At 44.9% G+C, this 16,880-nt stretch overlaps 1 protein-coding gene across 2 annotated transcripts; it reads left to right on the top strand.

Moving 5' to 3' along the window:
• Nucleotides 1-2,017: 2,017 nt before the first annotated feature.
• Nucleotides 2,018-10,543, top strand: Fam3a (FAM3 metabolism regulating signaling molecule A). 2 transcript variants are annotated; one of them, XM_050125064.1, is made up of 10 exons: nt 2,018-2,160; nt 2,490-2,599; nt 3,994-4,107; nt 4,607-4,630; nt 7,519-7,642; nt 7,769-7,827; nt 8,234-8,284; nt 8,596-8,680; nt 8,764-8,890; nt 9,833-10,543. In XM_050125064.1, the coding sequence occupies exons 2-10, from the start codon at nt 2,581-2,583 to the stop codon at nt 9,926-9,928; spliced, it is 699 nt and encodes a 232-aa protein (XP_049981021.1). In that variant the 5' UTR covers nt 2,018-2,160; nt 2,490-2,580; the 3' UTR covers nt 9,929-10,543. The 2 variants fall into 2 exon arrangements, with proteins under 2 accessions (XP_049981021.1, XP_049981022.1); XM_050125065.1 differs by lacking the exon at nt 2,490-2,599 and having other exon boundaries at nt 2,019-2,160.
• The last annotated feature ends 6,337 nt before the right edge of the window (nt 10,544-16,880 follow it).

The following is a 16,880-nucleotide window of genomic DNA, read 5'->3' as shown; positions in this document are numbered from 1 at the left end:
AACATGGACACACACATACATACATACAATAAATACACACAATAAAAAAAGAATTAGAACATTATAATAAATTTAAAAATCTTACAGGGCATGTTGTCATGGATTTAATTCCAAGACATGGAACGTGAACCAGGAGAATCAGCAGTTCAAGAATACCCTAGAGGGGGCTGGAGAGATGGCTCAGTGGTTAAGAGCGCCTGCCCTTCCAAAGGTCCTGAGTTCAATTCCCGGCAACCACATGGTGGCTCACAACCATCTGTAAAGAGGTCTGGTGCCCTCTTCCGGCCTGCAGGCATACACACAGACAGAATATTGTATACATATTAAATAAATAAAATAAATATTTTAAAAAAAAAGCAAGTTCCAGGACAGCCAGGACTGTTACACAGAGAAACCCTGTCTCTTTTTTTTTTTTCCTGGAACTCACTCTGTAGACCAGGCTGGCCTCAAACTCAAGAGATCTATCTGCCTGCCTCTGCCTCCTGAGTACTGGGATTAAAGACGTGCACCACCACCACCCAACAATTTTTTTGAAGATAGGTTTTCATGCAGTTCAGGCTGACTACAAAGTCCTAGCTGATACTGTCCTTGAATTCCTGATCTTCATGCCTGTACTTTCCAAATGCTGGGATTAAAGGTGTGAGCTAGCACACCTGGCTCCATTCCCATCACTTTTTGAGACAAGATCTAATGAAGTTCAGGCTGACCTCGAACTTGACAAATGGCTGAGAATGCCTTAAACTCTTGATCCTCCTGTCTCCACCTCCCAAGTGCTGAGATTACAGTACCCAAGCTGAAAATGCTATGTTTAACCAAAACAGTGCTTCTGTAAACTTTTTCTATATTTTGGAGCATTACCTAAGTGGCATAGAGTTCCTGTAAATCATTGGGTCAAAGGACAGGAATGTTGTTTTACTTCTGTCCAGCTGCTGCCTGAGAAGACAGATTAATCCAGCTGAAAGGACCATCTCAGCTGCCCTGGCACTCTAGGTGGTAGAGACAAAAAGCTCAAGCATGAAGATGGATGGTAACGTTCCAGACAGTCCCTCACTGAGTGATACATAAATCAGAAAGAACACTCTCTGGGAAAAAATACACACATAAACACAAAGCAGAAAGACAGCAACCAACAGCTCTAGGACTCAGGCTTTGTTTTACCTCCATATGTGCTTTCTGGACTTCCCATGTTTTTAAAGAACACATGTCAACCTTATGTCGTTATCTGTATCCCCAGATCCATCTTACCAGCCATGAGAGCTCCAATCTCAAGACACAAGCAGTTTCAGCTCACCAAATGTAGAAATGGAAGCTCTCCCACTGAAGAGAATGTGTGGAGGCAGCAGGGGAGCTGGATATGGTGGTTTTCGCCTATAACCCCAGCATGAACTATATAGGGTATGGTCCCAATTTAAAAAAAAAAAAAAGTGTAGAAGGAGATTTATCTGGCAGCAATGACTCAGGCTCTTTCTAGGAAGCTAGGAGGCTGAGCTTGAGCTCAAACAGCAGAGAAACAGCTTCTCCAGGCACCTCCCACCTAGCCTCTGGTGAAGAGGGAGGAGGCGGGTCTGGAGGTGGAGCATACGTGAGAACCTGAGGCCCCACAGCGCAGCCTATGGGCCTATGGCGGAGCGGCGCCTATGGGCTGTGGCCCTCCCTGGGCCGCCATTGTCGCGCCTGTCAAGCTTGTCTACGTGACTCGTTTGCTTCACCTCGCCGGCCGAACGAGACCACTGGGAAATTCCCTGATCCGGTCTGCGTCTCCCTACACCCAGGCAACGTCCTTGGCCGCCGGGTCTCTGTCACCAGCCTCGAGAGGACGGACCCGAGCACCGGGCCTAGCACGGGACGGGCCCGGGTCTGGGAGAATAATTGCTACGTTCCAGTCCTGGAGGCTTCTGTTAGCCAGACTGTGAGCCCTGACGGGTTCTCAAGTCCCTGCTGGCTAGGCAGTGGTGCTTCTCCCAGCGCTCATGAGGAACTGAGCCTAATCTGTGTCTGGAGGAACAAGTTGTAGCACCGATCGCGCCCAGCACAGACTTGCCCCTTCCCCACCACCCAAACCTACTCTCCTGCTTCATTCCTCCCAGATCCCACGGTCCCCAAACAGTGCACCTGCCGGAGGTCCCAACCCAGCGGGAGAAGTGGACATGAGGTTGGCAGGTGGGTGGCTTCCACAGCGAACAGAAGAGAGTCCAGGTGTCCTAGTGGCTGTGTCAGGACGGGCTCGGGTAGTCACTGGTTTGTTACTAATGGGTGACTGTGCACAAACACTTATTTTATGAGCAAATTCTTTCACCTCTAAGGATTTCAGCTTCCCAAACTATAAGTCAAGGATTGATATTTAGTCAATTGACCCAACTCAAATAACAGGCCAGATGCTTTTTGGAAAATGACTTGTGAGGAAAGGGTTCCAGAGAATCTAGTGACTGGGTCGGGTGGGGTGGAGAGTAGAAGCAAAGAGATGTGAACTAAGAAGAGAATTGACTTAGGTGCCTGTGAGGTTGGATATGATCCAAGTGGCTGCCCTTCTGTCAGCTGGAAAACTAAGATGAAGATGCCTTGTGGGGATGAAAATGGTCTATGGAGGGGACTGATTGCGGTAAGAGTGAAATTGAGAACTGTTAAGGTAGCAATTTCATGGATAAATCCTGGTAAGTGTAGTAAGGAACTGACTGGGAGGATGTGGGTTCAAGACAGATCAAGACTAGAGCCAGAAAACAATGTGTCATTGTCACATGGTGTCTAACTTGATAACTGTGGTAGATGAAATCTCCCATAAACAGAATATGCAGACAAGAGAAGGCAGTCTGAAAAAGAATAGCTTTTAAGGAGAGAGTAATCAAAGATGGCCTAACCAAAAAAAGAAGTCCCAAAGAATCAGGTCAAGAAACTGTGGTGTCCAAGAAGCTAGCAGTGAAGTGTTTGCATCAGGATGGCTAGGGCAGCCCACCAAGTTGTCGAAAAAGAGCAGACAGGCAATCAGAAATGTGACATGAAAGTCGTGGACGGTCTGATTTGGAAGGTCATTTGTTTGCTGTTGTGGTGGCAAGACTAGATTGGTAGAATTTTGGGAGAGAGTGAGGGGTGAGATGATAGAAATCACAATGTAGATGACTTTTTATGTGTATGCTGGGGGTGGAACCCAGGGTCACATGCATACTGGACAAAAGCTCTACCACAGAGTATAAAGTTTTAAAGAATTTGGTGGGGAAGTGGAAGGTGAGGAGTCAGAAAATGAGATTTTTCTTGCAGGAGCTCTATTTCATCTTTATCTTATTAAATTGGGACCTTTTAATAATCTGAAAGTGAGACAGAAAGAAGGAAGGAGCCTTAGCACAGCATACCTAAGACAGGAGAGAACTTGATGGATCTTGAAGCAAGTAGGAGAACTGGTCTTTATTTTTTTTAATATTTATTTATTTATGATGTATAGTGTTCTGCCTGCATGTATGCCTGCAGGCCAGAACAGAGCACCAGATCTCATTACAAGTGGTTGTGAGCCACCATATGGTTGCTGGGATTTGAACTCAGAACCTCTGGAAGAGCAGTCAAGTGCTCTAACTGCTGAGCTATCTTTCCAGCCCTGAGAAATGGTCTTTAAAAGGACTATAGATCCTCCATCAGAACAAGAGGAGAGGAAAGGAGAGGCAGATGGTTGAGTTGTAAATACAGACAGTTTCAGAGGCAAGATGCTGAACTTGGTGATATGGAACCTATTCAGAGCTTGAGTTCTAAAAGGTTCCTCCCAGCCTGCTGGGGAGAACCAAACAGAGCAACCTCAGCGTTTGAACTCACTTTCTTCCCTCCACAAGGAGGGAGGGAGTTCAAGTCTCCTTGGGTCAGGTGGGTAGCAATGGGTTCCCCACCTTCTAATCCTTCCATAACTCATTCCCAAGTAAAAGGGGAGATCTGGTCGTGTAAGGCAGTAGGTCATTGCTGCATTTGTTCACTGGTATCTGAGATGGGCCTGCCCTGTGTCTACCCTGCCTACAGGCCCCCTGCGCATCGTGGCCCTAATCATCGCTATGGGTCTCACCTGGATCCTAGTCACCATCCTCCTGGGTGGTCCTGGTGGTGGCCTTCCTCGAATTCAGCAGTTCTTCACCAGTGAGTGTGGGGACCCTCTTGCTTCTCTAACAGGTTAAAATATGGGGTGTGATGGTTGGGTTGTCCATCCCCTTCTTGAATAGCTTCTTTTTGCTGCCCTTAGCCTATCTTCTAACACAAATGCAGCCTTGTTGTCCCTGCCAACTGACCTAGAGAACAATACACCCTAACTGCAATCCAATATTGAGTAAAAATTGATAGAGTAAGAGTAAGGAGTGGAAAGCCCTCCACTAAACATTGATCATCTTGGACTTTCTGCTGGGCTCTGACATACACAAGGGATTCTGCATCTTAGTACCAAGTCACCTAAGCACTACTTATAATTCCAATTCATCCTTTTCCTGGAGCAGGCAGTTTTACATCAGGGCATCATTGAGACTTGAGTGGGGAACATGCCAAGTGTAGGCTGATTTGGCCCCAAGTCCGTGATCCTGGCTGCTCTGCTATATAGGCTCCTGGAGGCCTCCATGCTAACAGAAACAACCCTCTGTATCCACAGGCCCAGAGAACTCAGTGACAGCAGGTAAGCTGCCTGTCCCTTCCCTGTCCCCTCCTGTGCCTGCATATCATACTGCCTTTTGTGACACCCCTGCCTGCTCCAGCCTGCCCACCAGGACTTCTGTTGTCCATCTGACCCTCTAGCCACTAGCTGTCATAGCTTTCTGTTCTGTGAACCTAGTAAATAAGGTATCCACCATAAGAAGGCTAGAGAAGCAGGCATAGTAAAAAAGAAAAAAAAAACACTCCCATTCTAAATGGGAGACACTAGAGAAAGGAAGTAGGGCACTCATGGTTCTAAGCAAATCCCAAACATAGCAGGGCAAGGCAATTTTTCTAAATTTCAAGTTCTAAAAAGAAATGTCAATGTTCAGATACTCTGCTTCTAGACCCACTAAAGTGACCCCATCCTCTGGAATGGGAGATAGTGTCACCCTCTGAGCTTGGACCCTCTTTGACCTCTTCATTCTTGGCTCTATATTCAGAATCTTCCTTCCTTCTTTCTTTCCTCCCTCCCTCCCTTCCCTGTTTCTTTCCTTCCATGTTTCCTTCCTTTCTTGCTTCCATCCTTATATTCTTCTTGTCTCTGTCCTTTTCATAGACTGATAGTGTTTCTGTTTGTATAAACTTCTAACAAAGTTTGCTGGCCTCTCATGGGATTCATGAGGGCCCAGGTTATATAAGACAAGAGAATCCTCCCATTTCGAATCCAGGCTTCTGAGAGGCGGGAGCACATCCACAATTACACACTTCATTTCCTTAGCAAATCCTAAGCTAGCCATCTTCTTTGTGTTCTCTCTAAAGGATGCTTTTTAAAAAATATATAATGCGGGCTGGAGAGATGGCTCAGAGGTTAAGAGTACTGGCTGCTCTTCCAGAGGTCCTGAGTTCAATTCCCAGCAACCACATGATGGCTGACAACCATCTGTAATGAGATCTGGTGCCCTCTTCTGGCATGGAGGTGTACATGCAGGAGGCACATTGTATACGTAATAAATAAATCTTTTAAAAAATATATATATATATATATATATAATGCTGGAAATTGAACTCTACACTGAGCTATTTTCCTAGCCCATAAAATATTTCAGATTTTTTTGATAGAGTTTCACTCTATAGCACAGACTGGCCTTGAACTTAACTATGTAGCTCTCAAACCGTCAGTGATCCTCCTGTGTTACCCTATCAAATGCTGGAGTTACAGGTTTGGACTGCTTTCTCGGTTTTTATACTATAATTAGGTAAGAAATAACATTTTCTTTCTTCCCTTCTTTTTTTGTGACAGGGTTTAATGAATCCCAGACTGTCATTAAATTCACTATATAGCCAAGAGTAACCTTAAATTCTTGATCTTTCTGCCTCCATCTCCCAAGTGCTAGGATTTGTTTTCAATCTTCATGTTCTAGCTCCTTCATGATCGATAGTTCTTTCCCCAGCTGCTCTGTCTGCTCACATTTTACAATGAACAGCAGCAAGCAAAAAAAAAAAATCCCCATTATAGAGATAATACCTTTACCATTGTTTGAGAGTCTTCTCTGCTAAGTATACAGAACAATCGACACTTTATAACAAGGATGACCTTTCTTCCCATGCCCAGTTAATGGCTTCTTCAACTTCCTTCTAAGATCTCACCAAAAGACCTGTAATATTCATGTTCCTATCAACACTTTGTTTAGGATGATGCAAGTGAAAGATTCAACAGAAGAATCTTTCTTTATTGCTCATTTTTCTGAGCTTGCACCAAAACTGTATTTATTATCCATTTTGCTAAATCTGTTTTAATACAAAGACTTACTATGTAGCTCAGAATAGCCTTGAAATCATGATTCTCCTACCTCAGCCTTCCCAATGGTGGGATTAAAGATATGAATAGCATATCTGGCTTCACTCTGTATTCCTATTAGCAGGTTGTTTTCTTTTTTTTTTAAGCAGTATAGACTCTTTCTACTATATACCTCAAAACTCTTCATCCTTTGTCCACTCAACCCAGTGGCAAATCCATTTCCACATTCTTGGGTATTTGTGTTATTTGTTTATATAAATCCCCCAATTTCTGGCACCAAAACGTATATTAGCTTCCTGAAGCTTCCCTAAGAAAAGTACTGCCTTAAACAAACCAAAATTTACTTTGTTACAATTCTGGAAGCCAAGAGTAGGAATGAAAGTATCAGGAGGGCTGTGCTCCCACTAAAAGCTCCAGGTAAGGGTCTTTCTGTGCCTCTGCAGATCCTAGAAGCCTTCTATGTACCTCATCTTGTAGCTGCATCACTCTGACTTTTGCCTGTACTATCTCACAGCATTTCCTTCTGTGTAGTTTTATCTCTTCTAAGGACACCAGTCACACTGCATTAAGGGCTCAACATAATCCAGTATGACCTGAACATAACTTACCTGTCTTAAAGACTGTTTCCAAGCAAGACAACATTCTGAGTAACTAGGAATTCAGACTCCAGAATATTTTATAGGGTCATAATTCAAGCCATTATAGAGATCATCCTCACCCTCATCCTGAAGAAATCCAGAAACTAGCAGAGCCCCCATGCTCCACCCACCTACCTCAGTTCATCTACTTTGGTCTGACTGTGTGCCTCATCCATGGAACTTCCACCCTGACTTTCTGGACCTCTGCTTTTTTCTGGTTGTATAAGGGTTCCAAGACAACTCTCAACCCCCATTCACTTTTCCTACCAGTAGCAAAAAAGCTACTGGTCTTATTCTTGGTGTCCCCACACCCTTGCCAACTTACTACTTGGAAGCATCCCCAGCTTTGGGTATGAGCCCCACCCACCTCCTCCCCCAGTTCCATGCACTATGACTGCTCCTTCAGCCCTATGGCTTGTCCTGATCTCCACCCTCAGATCTTAGGTGATACCAGGGCCAGGCACATGAGTCACATCTGCTATCATTACTCAGAACCAAGGGCCAGGAAGTACAAGTGCGGCCTGCCCCAGCCATGTCCTGAGGAACACCTGGCCTTTCGCATAGTCAGCGGGGCTGCCAATGTCATCGGGCCCAAGATCTGCCTCGAGGACAAGATGTGAGCATATGGGCTGGGAAGTGGGAGGGGAACTTGAGGCCAAGTCTGCAAGGGTCAAGGGCTAAGGGCTAAATGAGGAAGAGATATCTGATATGACCACAAGAGATCTTCTGCCCCCCCCCCTAGGCTCATGAGCAGCGTCAAGGACAATGTGGGCCGTGGGCTGAACATTGCCCTGGTGAATGGTAAGTCCCCCATGTTGTGGGGTCAGCGTTCAGACCATAGAAGCAGATTCATGCTATGGCCTGCCCCCTCCACTCCATCACTCCCTATGCAGGTGCAGGTGGTCTTCTGGGTACTCCCAGGGAGGCTTGTGGGGGGAAAAAAATCTATGCCACCCAAAAGCTCTACAAAGGAAGTTACCCAGTGAATAACCAGTAATGGTGGATGCATAGCGCCTCATGCCAGAGGCTCCATGGGCTGTAGCTCTGTGAATGAAAGGATGACAGGGCATGTTTGAAGCTTCTGGAAGAGCTACCACCTTCCATGTTTGAGCCTGGGCAAGGGGCTGAAGCAGGGGTGAGGGATTGAAGCAGTAAGGTAGCATGTCCCAGACAGTTTGCTTAGCAGGTCTTCCTCTTCTTGCAACAGGGGTCAGTGGTGAGCTCCTGGAAGCCAGAGCCTTCGACATGTGGGCTGGAGGTGAGTAGCCACCACAGCATCCTATTATATATTTTCTCCCTGAAGCCCTGCCCTCTGTATCTTTGCGTTCTTATAGCTTTGGGTTCACAAAATATAGGGGATAGAGGATCTCTGTCTGAAGTCTATGTTTTGTGACCAGATGGCCGTAGCTTCTTTACCAGTTTGTCTGTGTTCATACTGGTAGCCCTTAATGTGGAATAGCCCTTGCCCAGTCCCTACATTGTTTTCCTCATTAGAAGAATATTGTTTGGTGGGGAAGGGCTGCTCAGTGGAACCTAAAGCTCCATTGCCTGTGGGCCCATCTCCAACAGATGTCAATGATCTCTTGAAGTTCATCCGGCCATTGCATGAAGGTACCCTAGTGTTTGTGGCATCCTATGATGATCCAGCTACCAAGTAAGTAACTATCAAGTTTAGCTTCAGTGTTGTCCCAGTACAGTTACAGTCCTAAGTTCATATTTCTTCTTACTGTGTGACAGGATGAATGAAGAGACCAGGAAACTTTTTTCTGAACTGGGCAGCAGGAACGCCAAGGAGCTAGCCTTCCGTGACAGCTGGGTGTTTGTGGGAGCCAAAGGTGTACAAAACAAGAGCCCCTTTGAGCAGGTACAGCAGATAACCTGACACTTCTGCCCCCTAGCCCTGGTAACCTTGCCACCCCTTCTCTTTACACCAAAGCTTCCCTGAATACATATTTCAACCTAAAGAGTCTTTAAAAGTCAGAATGCCCATTGAATATAACTAAGAAATCTTTTTCACAAACATTTTCAGGATGCTCAGTTCAGGGATATAGCTCATTTATGGTAGGTGTTTGAACAGCATACATGAGGCCCTGCATTCAGTACTTAGCATTGTATAAAACTGGACATGGGGACACACCTGTAATACCAGCACTGTGTAAATGCAAAAAAAATCAGAAGTTCAAGATTATCCTTGGTCATATAGTGAATTTGAGGCCAGCATGGGCTACATGAGATACTCTCTCAGATTTAAAAGGGAAAAAAATATGTTCATTACCATCCTAGCTTTGTCACAACCTGGTTTCCCAATTTATATACACCCTTCTTTCTCAATCTTCCATGGGTTCCCTCTTAGGCTACACCAGTTATATGTTGTGCTAGGGGCTGCTAAAGAGGGGAAGGTCCCTGGTATCATCCTTACCTAAAAAGGTTCCCAGCAAAAAGTCTTAGGTAGGCCTCCAAGTTCTGCTCTCAACAAATACAAATTTCTCCATAGCTGTGGCTGACAAAAACAAAAGACCAAAAAAAAAAAAAAAAAAGCTCATGCCCTCCAAGACCCTTCACCCCAAACTCGGCAGCAGCTTCCAGCATTTCCCTGAAGCCAGGGCCACATGGGCTTCCTCCAGTCCACAACGCTCACAGTCCTGGTGTATATCAGGCCCATGGTCCATCCCCAGTTCACTTGTGAGAGAATAAACCACTGCAGCCATCCCATTTTCCCTGCATGAAGGGAAGGGCACAAGATTGAAGAGTACCCTGGTGATTGGCCCCTGAGGACTAGGTCATAACTTCCTGTTAATCCCTACAGCATGTGAAGAACAGTAAGCACACCAACAAATATGAGGGCTGGCCAGAGGCCCTGGAGATGGAAGGCTGTATCCCTCGAAGGAGCATGGCGGGCTAGCACAGCAGAGCCCTGGGACCAGACTGAAGGAGGCAGCATGGCACCAGTATAGGGTGGAAGCCTTGCCCCATGCCCAGGCATGAGGCTCTCCTGCCCCAACACATCAGGGCTCGAAAGTGACTTCAAGGTGATGAGAGCTGCAGGGCTGGGGCATTTCACTTTGTCACGGAGCTTAGGTAGTTGTGTCCTTGTTTTCCTAAAGCTGATCCCATAGTCAGTTCCACCCAGCCCCTTCCTCTGCCTCTCCTGTGTCATCTTCTATTTCTTGAGTGCCCCCAGAGGCAAGGGTGTTGTTCAGTGCTTGCTCCTTTCACTGGAGCAGCCAATGGGTAGGTTAGGACATCTTCCAGAACGTCTCCCTCCCAGAGTCACTGCCCTGCCATCCAACCCTGTTTTCAGTGTGATCCTTTTTAAGTAAGCCATATCAGAGTTTAATCAGATCAAACCTGAATGGAGGACTGGCCTTTGGTGCCCAAGTAGCTGGAGTCCAATCAAAGTTCTTCATAAAGTATATGGTAATATGCAGATTGTCAGAGAGCTCACCTTCTAAACGACCTGTTTGTTAATAAACTAATCAATTTCAGTGGAATAAAATGCATTCAGATGTTGTCTTCAGTGGAGAGTCAAAGATGGTGTTGTCCTTTGTGTATGGAGGGGACAGATGAGTCCCAGAGGATCAACCAACATATTGCTCTTGGAGCTTGAACAGACAGCCTTTGTCAACAGGCCCTGCAGCTCAGAAGTGACTCAAATAGGAGGCAAAATGGCATCACCCATTGCCTTGATTAGAGAGATGGTTCTGTACTCTGTAAACCAAGGAAACTCACCAACTCTCACTAGCCCAGTGTGAGCCTATAGGGAGAAAGATGGGAATTAAAACTGGTACAGGCACTAAAATATCAACTCCAGGAGTGCAGAAGCAACCTGGTTCCAAAATGGAGAAAACACAACTTAGACTTCCTAGATGGGAGACATCAAGGCATAGTAATTTGAGGAGCCCATAAGGAATCCCTGAGGTGGCCATGCCAGAGGTGACAAACTTAGAAGTCCTACTGTGGCAACCTGCTTTCTAAGCCTTCAGCCCATCAGTGTTAAGTACTGTGTCTCAAGAAAAATGGTAAGAGCAGACAGGCCTTAAGAAAGGAGAGTAGGGCTGGGTGTAGTAGTATGCATCTATTCTAAAACTTGGGAACTGGAATGTGGTAGGAGATTCAAAAGTTAAAATTAAACCATGGCTACTTAGCAAATTCCAGGACAGCCTGGGTTACATGTATGAGGTGCTGCATCCAAAAAGGGGGTAGGGGCTGGAGGAACTCAATTAGATAAAGGCACTTGCTGCCAAATCTGGTGATCCCCAGAACCCATAGTAGAAGGAGAGAACCAACTCCTGCAAGTTGTCCTCAACCATGTATAGGCACATACATGCACATACACTAAATAAGTAAATGTGAAGAGAGATAAAGGAAAAGGAATGGAATTATTCAGTAGCACACATATGCTAATTTAGAAGTGTGGAGTGCCAAGGAGGAGAGGCATGCCAGGAAAGAGAGAGTTGTGTATCCAAGACTAAAGGGGGCAAGCAAGAAAGTCAGCAGGGCTCAGCTCCTTATCTCAGATATAGTGATAACAGTTAACACCCAGCCCTCTAAGTCTGTACCAAACTCTGTCTCTGTTTCTCTGTTGAGATTGAAAGCAGAAGCCACCAGGCCCAGCATTAGTTACTTGTTTTGTTGTTTTGAGAAGGGTCTCACTATGTGGCCGTGGCAATGATCTCACAATGATCTGCTTGTTTCTGTCCCCCAAGTCCTGGGATGAAAGGCGTGTGCCACCACATTCCACTGCTTTTATTTGTTGGTTTGTTCAAGTGGCCTGGAACTCAGAATTAGGTATGGCAGACTAGCCAGTAAGCTCCATTTATCCACCTATATCCGCCTCCCCAGTACCGCCCCCACACCAAAATATTTGTCTCTTGAATCTTCTATTATGGAAAGTTTCAAAAATCTCAAAGAATAGAGAATAATATAAATCCAGTACACCTTTCACTTGCTTCCACAATGTAGCCAGTATTGCCTCAGCTACACTTAAAAGGCCCCCAGCGGAGATCAAGAAAGTTTCAGCTTATTCGTTTAAGATTTTAGTTTTAAAGCTGAGCAGTGTAGGTGCTCGCCTTTAATCCCAATGCTGAGGAGGCAGAGGCAGGTGGCTCTCTGTAGGTTCAAGACCAGCCTGGTCTACAGAGGGAGTTCCAGGACAGCCAAAGATACAGAGAAACCTCATCTCAAAAAAAAAAAAAAAAAAAGAAAAGAAAAGAAAAAGAAATTAAAAAAAATAGTTTTAAGCAACTAACTTACATGGCTCACACAACACTAGGAAGTCTGGTCAATAATGTCAATGTACAAAAAAGATAAAGGTCACCTAGAGGTTAGGAACCAGATGAGTAGGCTCCCTAGGTTAGCAGCTTACTCCCAGGTGAAGCAGAATCTCACTGAATGTGCTTACTATGATGCTGGTAGGACAGAGTCCTGTGCCTCCCAGACAATTGGACAATTGTCTTTTTGTTTGTATGTGTTTATCTGTGAGTCTGTGTGTCTGTCACCGTGTGTGAAGGTATTTATTGGCAAGAGGACAACTTGTGAAAATGAGTTCTGTCCTTCCACCATATGGGTCCTCCCAGGGATCAAACTCAGGTCATCAGGCTTAGTGACTTTATCCACTGAGCCACTCCACTGGCCTCCACCTTGTTTTTTAAGACAGTCTCTCATTGGCCTGCAACTCACCAAGTAAGCTAGACTGGCTTGCCAGTGAGCCACAGGGATCCTTCTGTCTTTACCTCCCCAACATTGGAATTACAAGCATTACCACCATGTTTTCTAGATTGAATTTAGGTCCTCATGCTTGCAAGCATTTTACCAACTCTGTCCAGTTGTTTTATAAATATTAACTAAGTGCCTGTGTTCAGCAGTCACTGCTGCACAATAGGAAGAGAGCCACAGATAGGGCAACATAACTTATCTCCCATTTGACCCAATACAGGCTAGGAAGCTGATAGTGGGGAGCACTGTGTAAATTACTCCCAAGTTTCAGGACAACTTTGAAGGCTAACTCTCCTTAGTTGAGATTGGGTTATGGGTTTGTCCTACCACCAACCTAACTGGCTATATACATCAGAGCATGTTCCTACCCTAGAAGTCTGTATTAGGGTCTCCCATGTGTTCCAAGAGTGTTGGTGGGACAGTTGATGCAGATAAAACAAGGTGTCACGAGCTAATGCTAGCTGAACAAAACAACTGTTGTTATTATATTTCATACAAGTATTGGATGTACCTTGCACATATGTGTGTAGATGCCTTCCTTATCTGACTGGAGAATGGAATATAAGCTGCCTCTCAGGGTCACTACTGTGGTCCTGTTGTACATTTCAGAAGGTCTCCCATCTGATGTTGTCCCAACTCTTACTATTGTTTTTTCTCTGATCCAGATGACTTCTCTTTTGGAACTTGATGTTTTTATCTAATATAAATATCTCTTCCTTATTCTCTTCTGAGGTAAATTATTAATTCCCATGGCAAATTTCAAATATTTTCTTGCCTCTCTGCCCCCTTTCCTGCAAACAAGGCTGCCAAATTCTTCATGTTAGACATCCCAACACTACCTCTGGCTTTTCAGAGAAGGCTGAAATGGCTGATGATAACAAGGAGAAATCTTCTGACCAGTCTTCTTACCAAATTTTCTCCCCTGATTCCAGCACATAGCAGTAATTGGTGGCTTTCAGGTGGCCAGGCCCAGGTGAGTTCCACTCAACAACATGATTTCCACCAAGGACACAACTCTTAAAATTTCTGTCCCGACTTTTTTCAGCTGATCCATCTCTCTCTGTGGCCTACTTACTTATTCTTCAGATGGACACATTGCCCTTTCCAAACTGGATCTTCAACCCAAGAGTATGACAAACCCAGCCCTCTCACATGTCCTGACTTTAAACTGACTTCTTCCAGCAGTTCCTTTCAAACCCACTTGAGACAGACAGTATCAACATTCTGAGATACCAAATATACACACAGTGGTGTGCTTACTGATCCTCTGAGGATAAACAACCTAGCATTAAGCCTTCAAAATATTAGTTTTATTTTGGTTTTTTTTTATTTGTGTGTGTGTGTGTGTGTGTGAGAGAGAGAGAGAGAGAGAGAGAGAGAGAGAGAGAGAGAGAGAGAGAGATTAAAAAAATAATAAAGCTTATCCTCTACCATACTTAGGAGCAGTCATATTTTTGAAGCCCTAATGCTAGGTTGTTTATCCTCAGAGGATCAGTAAGCACACCACTGTGTGTATATTTGGTATCTCAGAAGCAGGAACAGGGACATCTGGGAAAGTCCAGACTGAATTGTGCCATGTGGAGAGAGGGGGAGGGGAAGAGAAAGGGACCAGGTGCGGCAGCTAGGAGGCCCTTATGTGCAAAGAGAACTGGCAACCAAAATGGTTGGATTATATAGTGAAGAGCGGCCTAGCCCCCTAGGCTGGAGAAGTTCAGGGTAGGGGTTGGTTTATGCCAGCCAGGAGGGCCCTGTAACAGGCAGGGACTGGGAGATGCAGAGAGAACCTGTGAGCCACTTATGCTTTGATGTGTTAAATAGGCACCTCAGCCATGTGTCGTGTGTGTGTGTGTGTGTGTGTGTGTGTGTGTGTGTTACATGCCCGTGTGTGCATGCCATATTAAGGCGAGAAAGGTAGGGGGAACATGAGGTCTCTTCCTCTATCATTCTCTGCATTATTCCTTTAAGACATTTTCATATTCAGATTCAGGCCTCTCACTGAATCTAAAGTTTACTGTTTTAGCTAGGCTGGCTGGCCAGCAAGCTTCTGGAACCCATCTGTCTCCACCCACAGCAACACTGGGGTTAAAAGCACATGCAGCAATTTGGATTTTTTACAAGAGTACTGGGATTCAAATTTATGTCCTGACTATATAGAAAGTGCTCCTACCCACTGAACCATCTCACTAGCCTCCAGTTTTCTGAGACAAGGTCTCACTCTACAACCATAATGGCCTAGCTCACTATTTTTTAAGCTGACCTCAAGCTGATCCTCCATACCTCAGCCCCTCCCTCCGTGCTAGAATTACAAGTGTGAGCGCCCATTCCCAGCTGCAACTGTTTGTAATCATTCACATATCAAACCCTTAGAGCAGTGGTTCTCAACCTTCCTAATGCTGCAACCTCTTTTTTTTTTCTGAGACAGTGTTTCTCTGTGTAGCCCTGACTGTCCTGGATCTCACTCTGTAGAGCAGGCTGGCTTAGGACTCAAAGAGATCCACCTGTCTCTGTCTCCCAAGTGCTGGAATTCAAGGCATGCAACCTCTTAATACAATTCCTCATGTCATGGCGACTCTCAACCATAGTTATTTCATTGCTACTTCATAACTGTATTTTTGTTGCTGTTATGTAAATAAATATCTGATATGCAGATGATCTTAGGTGACCCCTGTGAAAGGGTCATTTGACCCCCAAAGGGTTTTCAACCTACAGGTTGAGAACCGCTGCCTTAGATAGAGCATGTTTACCCCCTAACATATATACATTCTTGTATGTAATATATATATATATATATATACTAATTTAAATTTTATAAAACACCCAATATGGGACTGTAGAAATAGTAAGAGTGCTTACTGCTCTTCCAGAGGACCTGGTTTCAGTTCCCAGCATCCCTGTGGCAGCTGAAAACAAATAACTCAAATTCTAGGAGATCCAACTCCCTCTGACCTCCAAGCATTCCTGCGCACACAAGGTACACATAAACTTATGCAAGCGCACACACAAACATACATAAAAATATTTTTAAAGATACACTTCAAAATTGTTTTACCATCATTTTCATAGTTGTGGATGTAGGTCAGTTGGCATGAACAAGGCACTGAATTTGATTCTCAGCACCATATAAATTGGTTTTGGTGTTGTGATGATGCAAGCAGAAAGATTCAAAGTTCAAGGTCATCTCAGCTACCTTAGGAATTTGAGGTCAGCTCTGAGATTCTGTCTCATAAACAAACAAACAAACAAATAAATAAATAAATAAATAAATTAGTCTAGCTGCTTCTTTTTTAGGGAAAATACCAAATGGCAAATGACGCTGGTGCAGCAAGAGTGCCCAGGGACGTGGGGTCCAGGATTAGGAAGCTACACTGGCTTCCATAGAGTATTTGGCAGTGGTTTTAGGCACCATGGTCATGGTTGAGGCCATAGCCATGGTCAGCACTTGTAAAGGTAAAGCCAAAGATGAAGAGTGTTTCCCCATCAGTAAGCTGGGCCTTCTGGTCAAGGATATGAAGATCAAGACCCTGGAAGAGATAAATCTACCTGTTCTCCCTGCCCCATTAAGTAATCCGAGATTATTGACTTTTTCTTGGGTGCATCCCTAAAGGATGAGGGTCTAAAGGTCATCCCAAATGGGAGGCAGTGGCGGGGAGGAGGCAGAAATCTTTAATAAACAAATAAAAAAAAAAGAAACAGAAGAGAAAAAAGAATGGAGATCAATAGAGGAAAAAATAAAATAAAGGTCATCCCAGTGCAGAAAGACTTTGGCTAGCCAGTGGATCAGTTTCAAGGCTTGTATCACTATTATGGACTACAATGGTTATGTTGGTCTTAGTGGTAAGATCTCCAAGGAGGTAGCCACTGCCATCTGAGGGGCCATTATCTTGGCCAAGCTTTCCGTTGTCCTTGTGCAGAGAGGCTACTGGGGGAATAAGATTGGCAAGCCCCACACTCTTACATGCAAGGTTTGGTTGACAGGCTGCTTGGCTCTGTGTTGGTGCATCTCATCCCTTCACCCAGAGGCACTGGTATAGTCTCTGCTTCTGTGCCCAAGAAGCTGTTGCTGATGGCCAGTATTGATTACTGCTACACATCAGCCAGGAACTGCACTGACACCCTGGGCAACTTTGCCAAAGGCACCT

The sequence above is a fragment of the Alexandromys fortis genome, unplaced genomic scaffold (genome assembly GCF_014885135.2).
Source record: "Alexandromys fortis isolate MF-2015 unplaced genomic scaffold, M_Fortis_MF-2015_v1.1 scaffold_225, whole genome shotgun sequence".
Lineage (NCBI taxonomy): Eukaryota > Metazoa > Chordata > Mammalia > Rodentia > Cricetidae > Alexandromys > Alexandromys fortis.
This window is presented reverse-complemented; position numbering and strand designations above follow the sequence as displayed.

Coding starts and splice junctions, on each gene's coding strand:
- Fam3a (XM_050125064.1), top strand. Junction 4,108..4,606: donor AATTCAGCAGTTCTTCACCA/GTGAGTGTGGGG, acceptor CTGTATCCACAG/GCCCAGAGAACTCAGTGACA. Junction 7,828..8,233: donor GAACATTGCCCTGGTGAATG/GTAAGTCCCCCA, acceptor TTCTTGCAACAG/GGGTCAGTGGTGAGCTCCTG.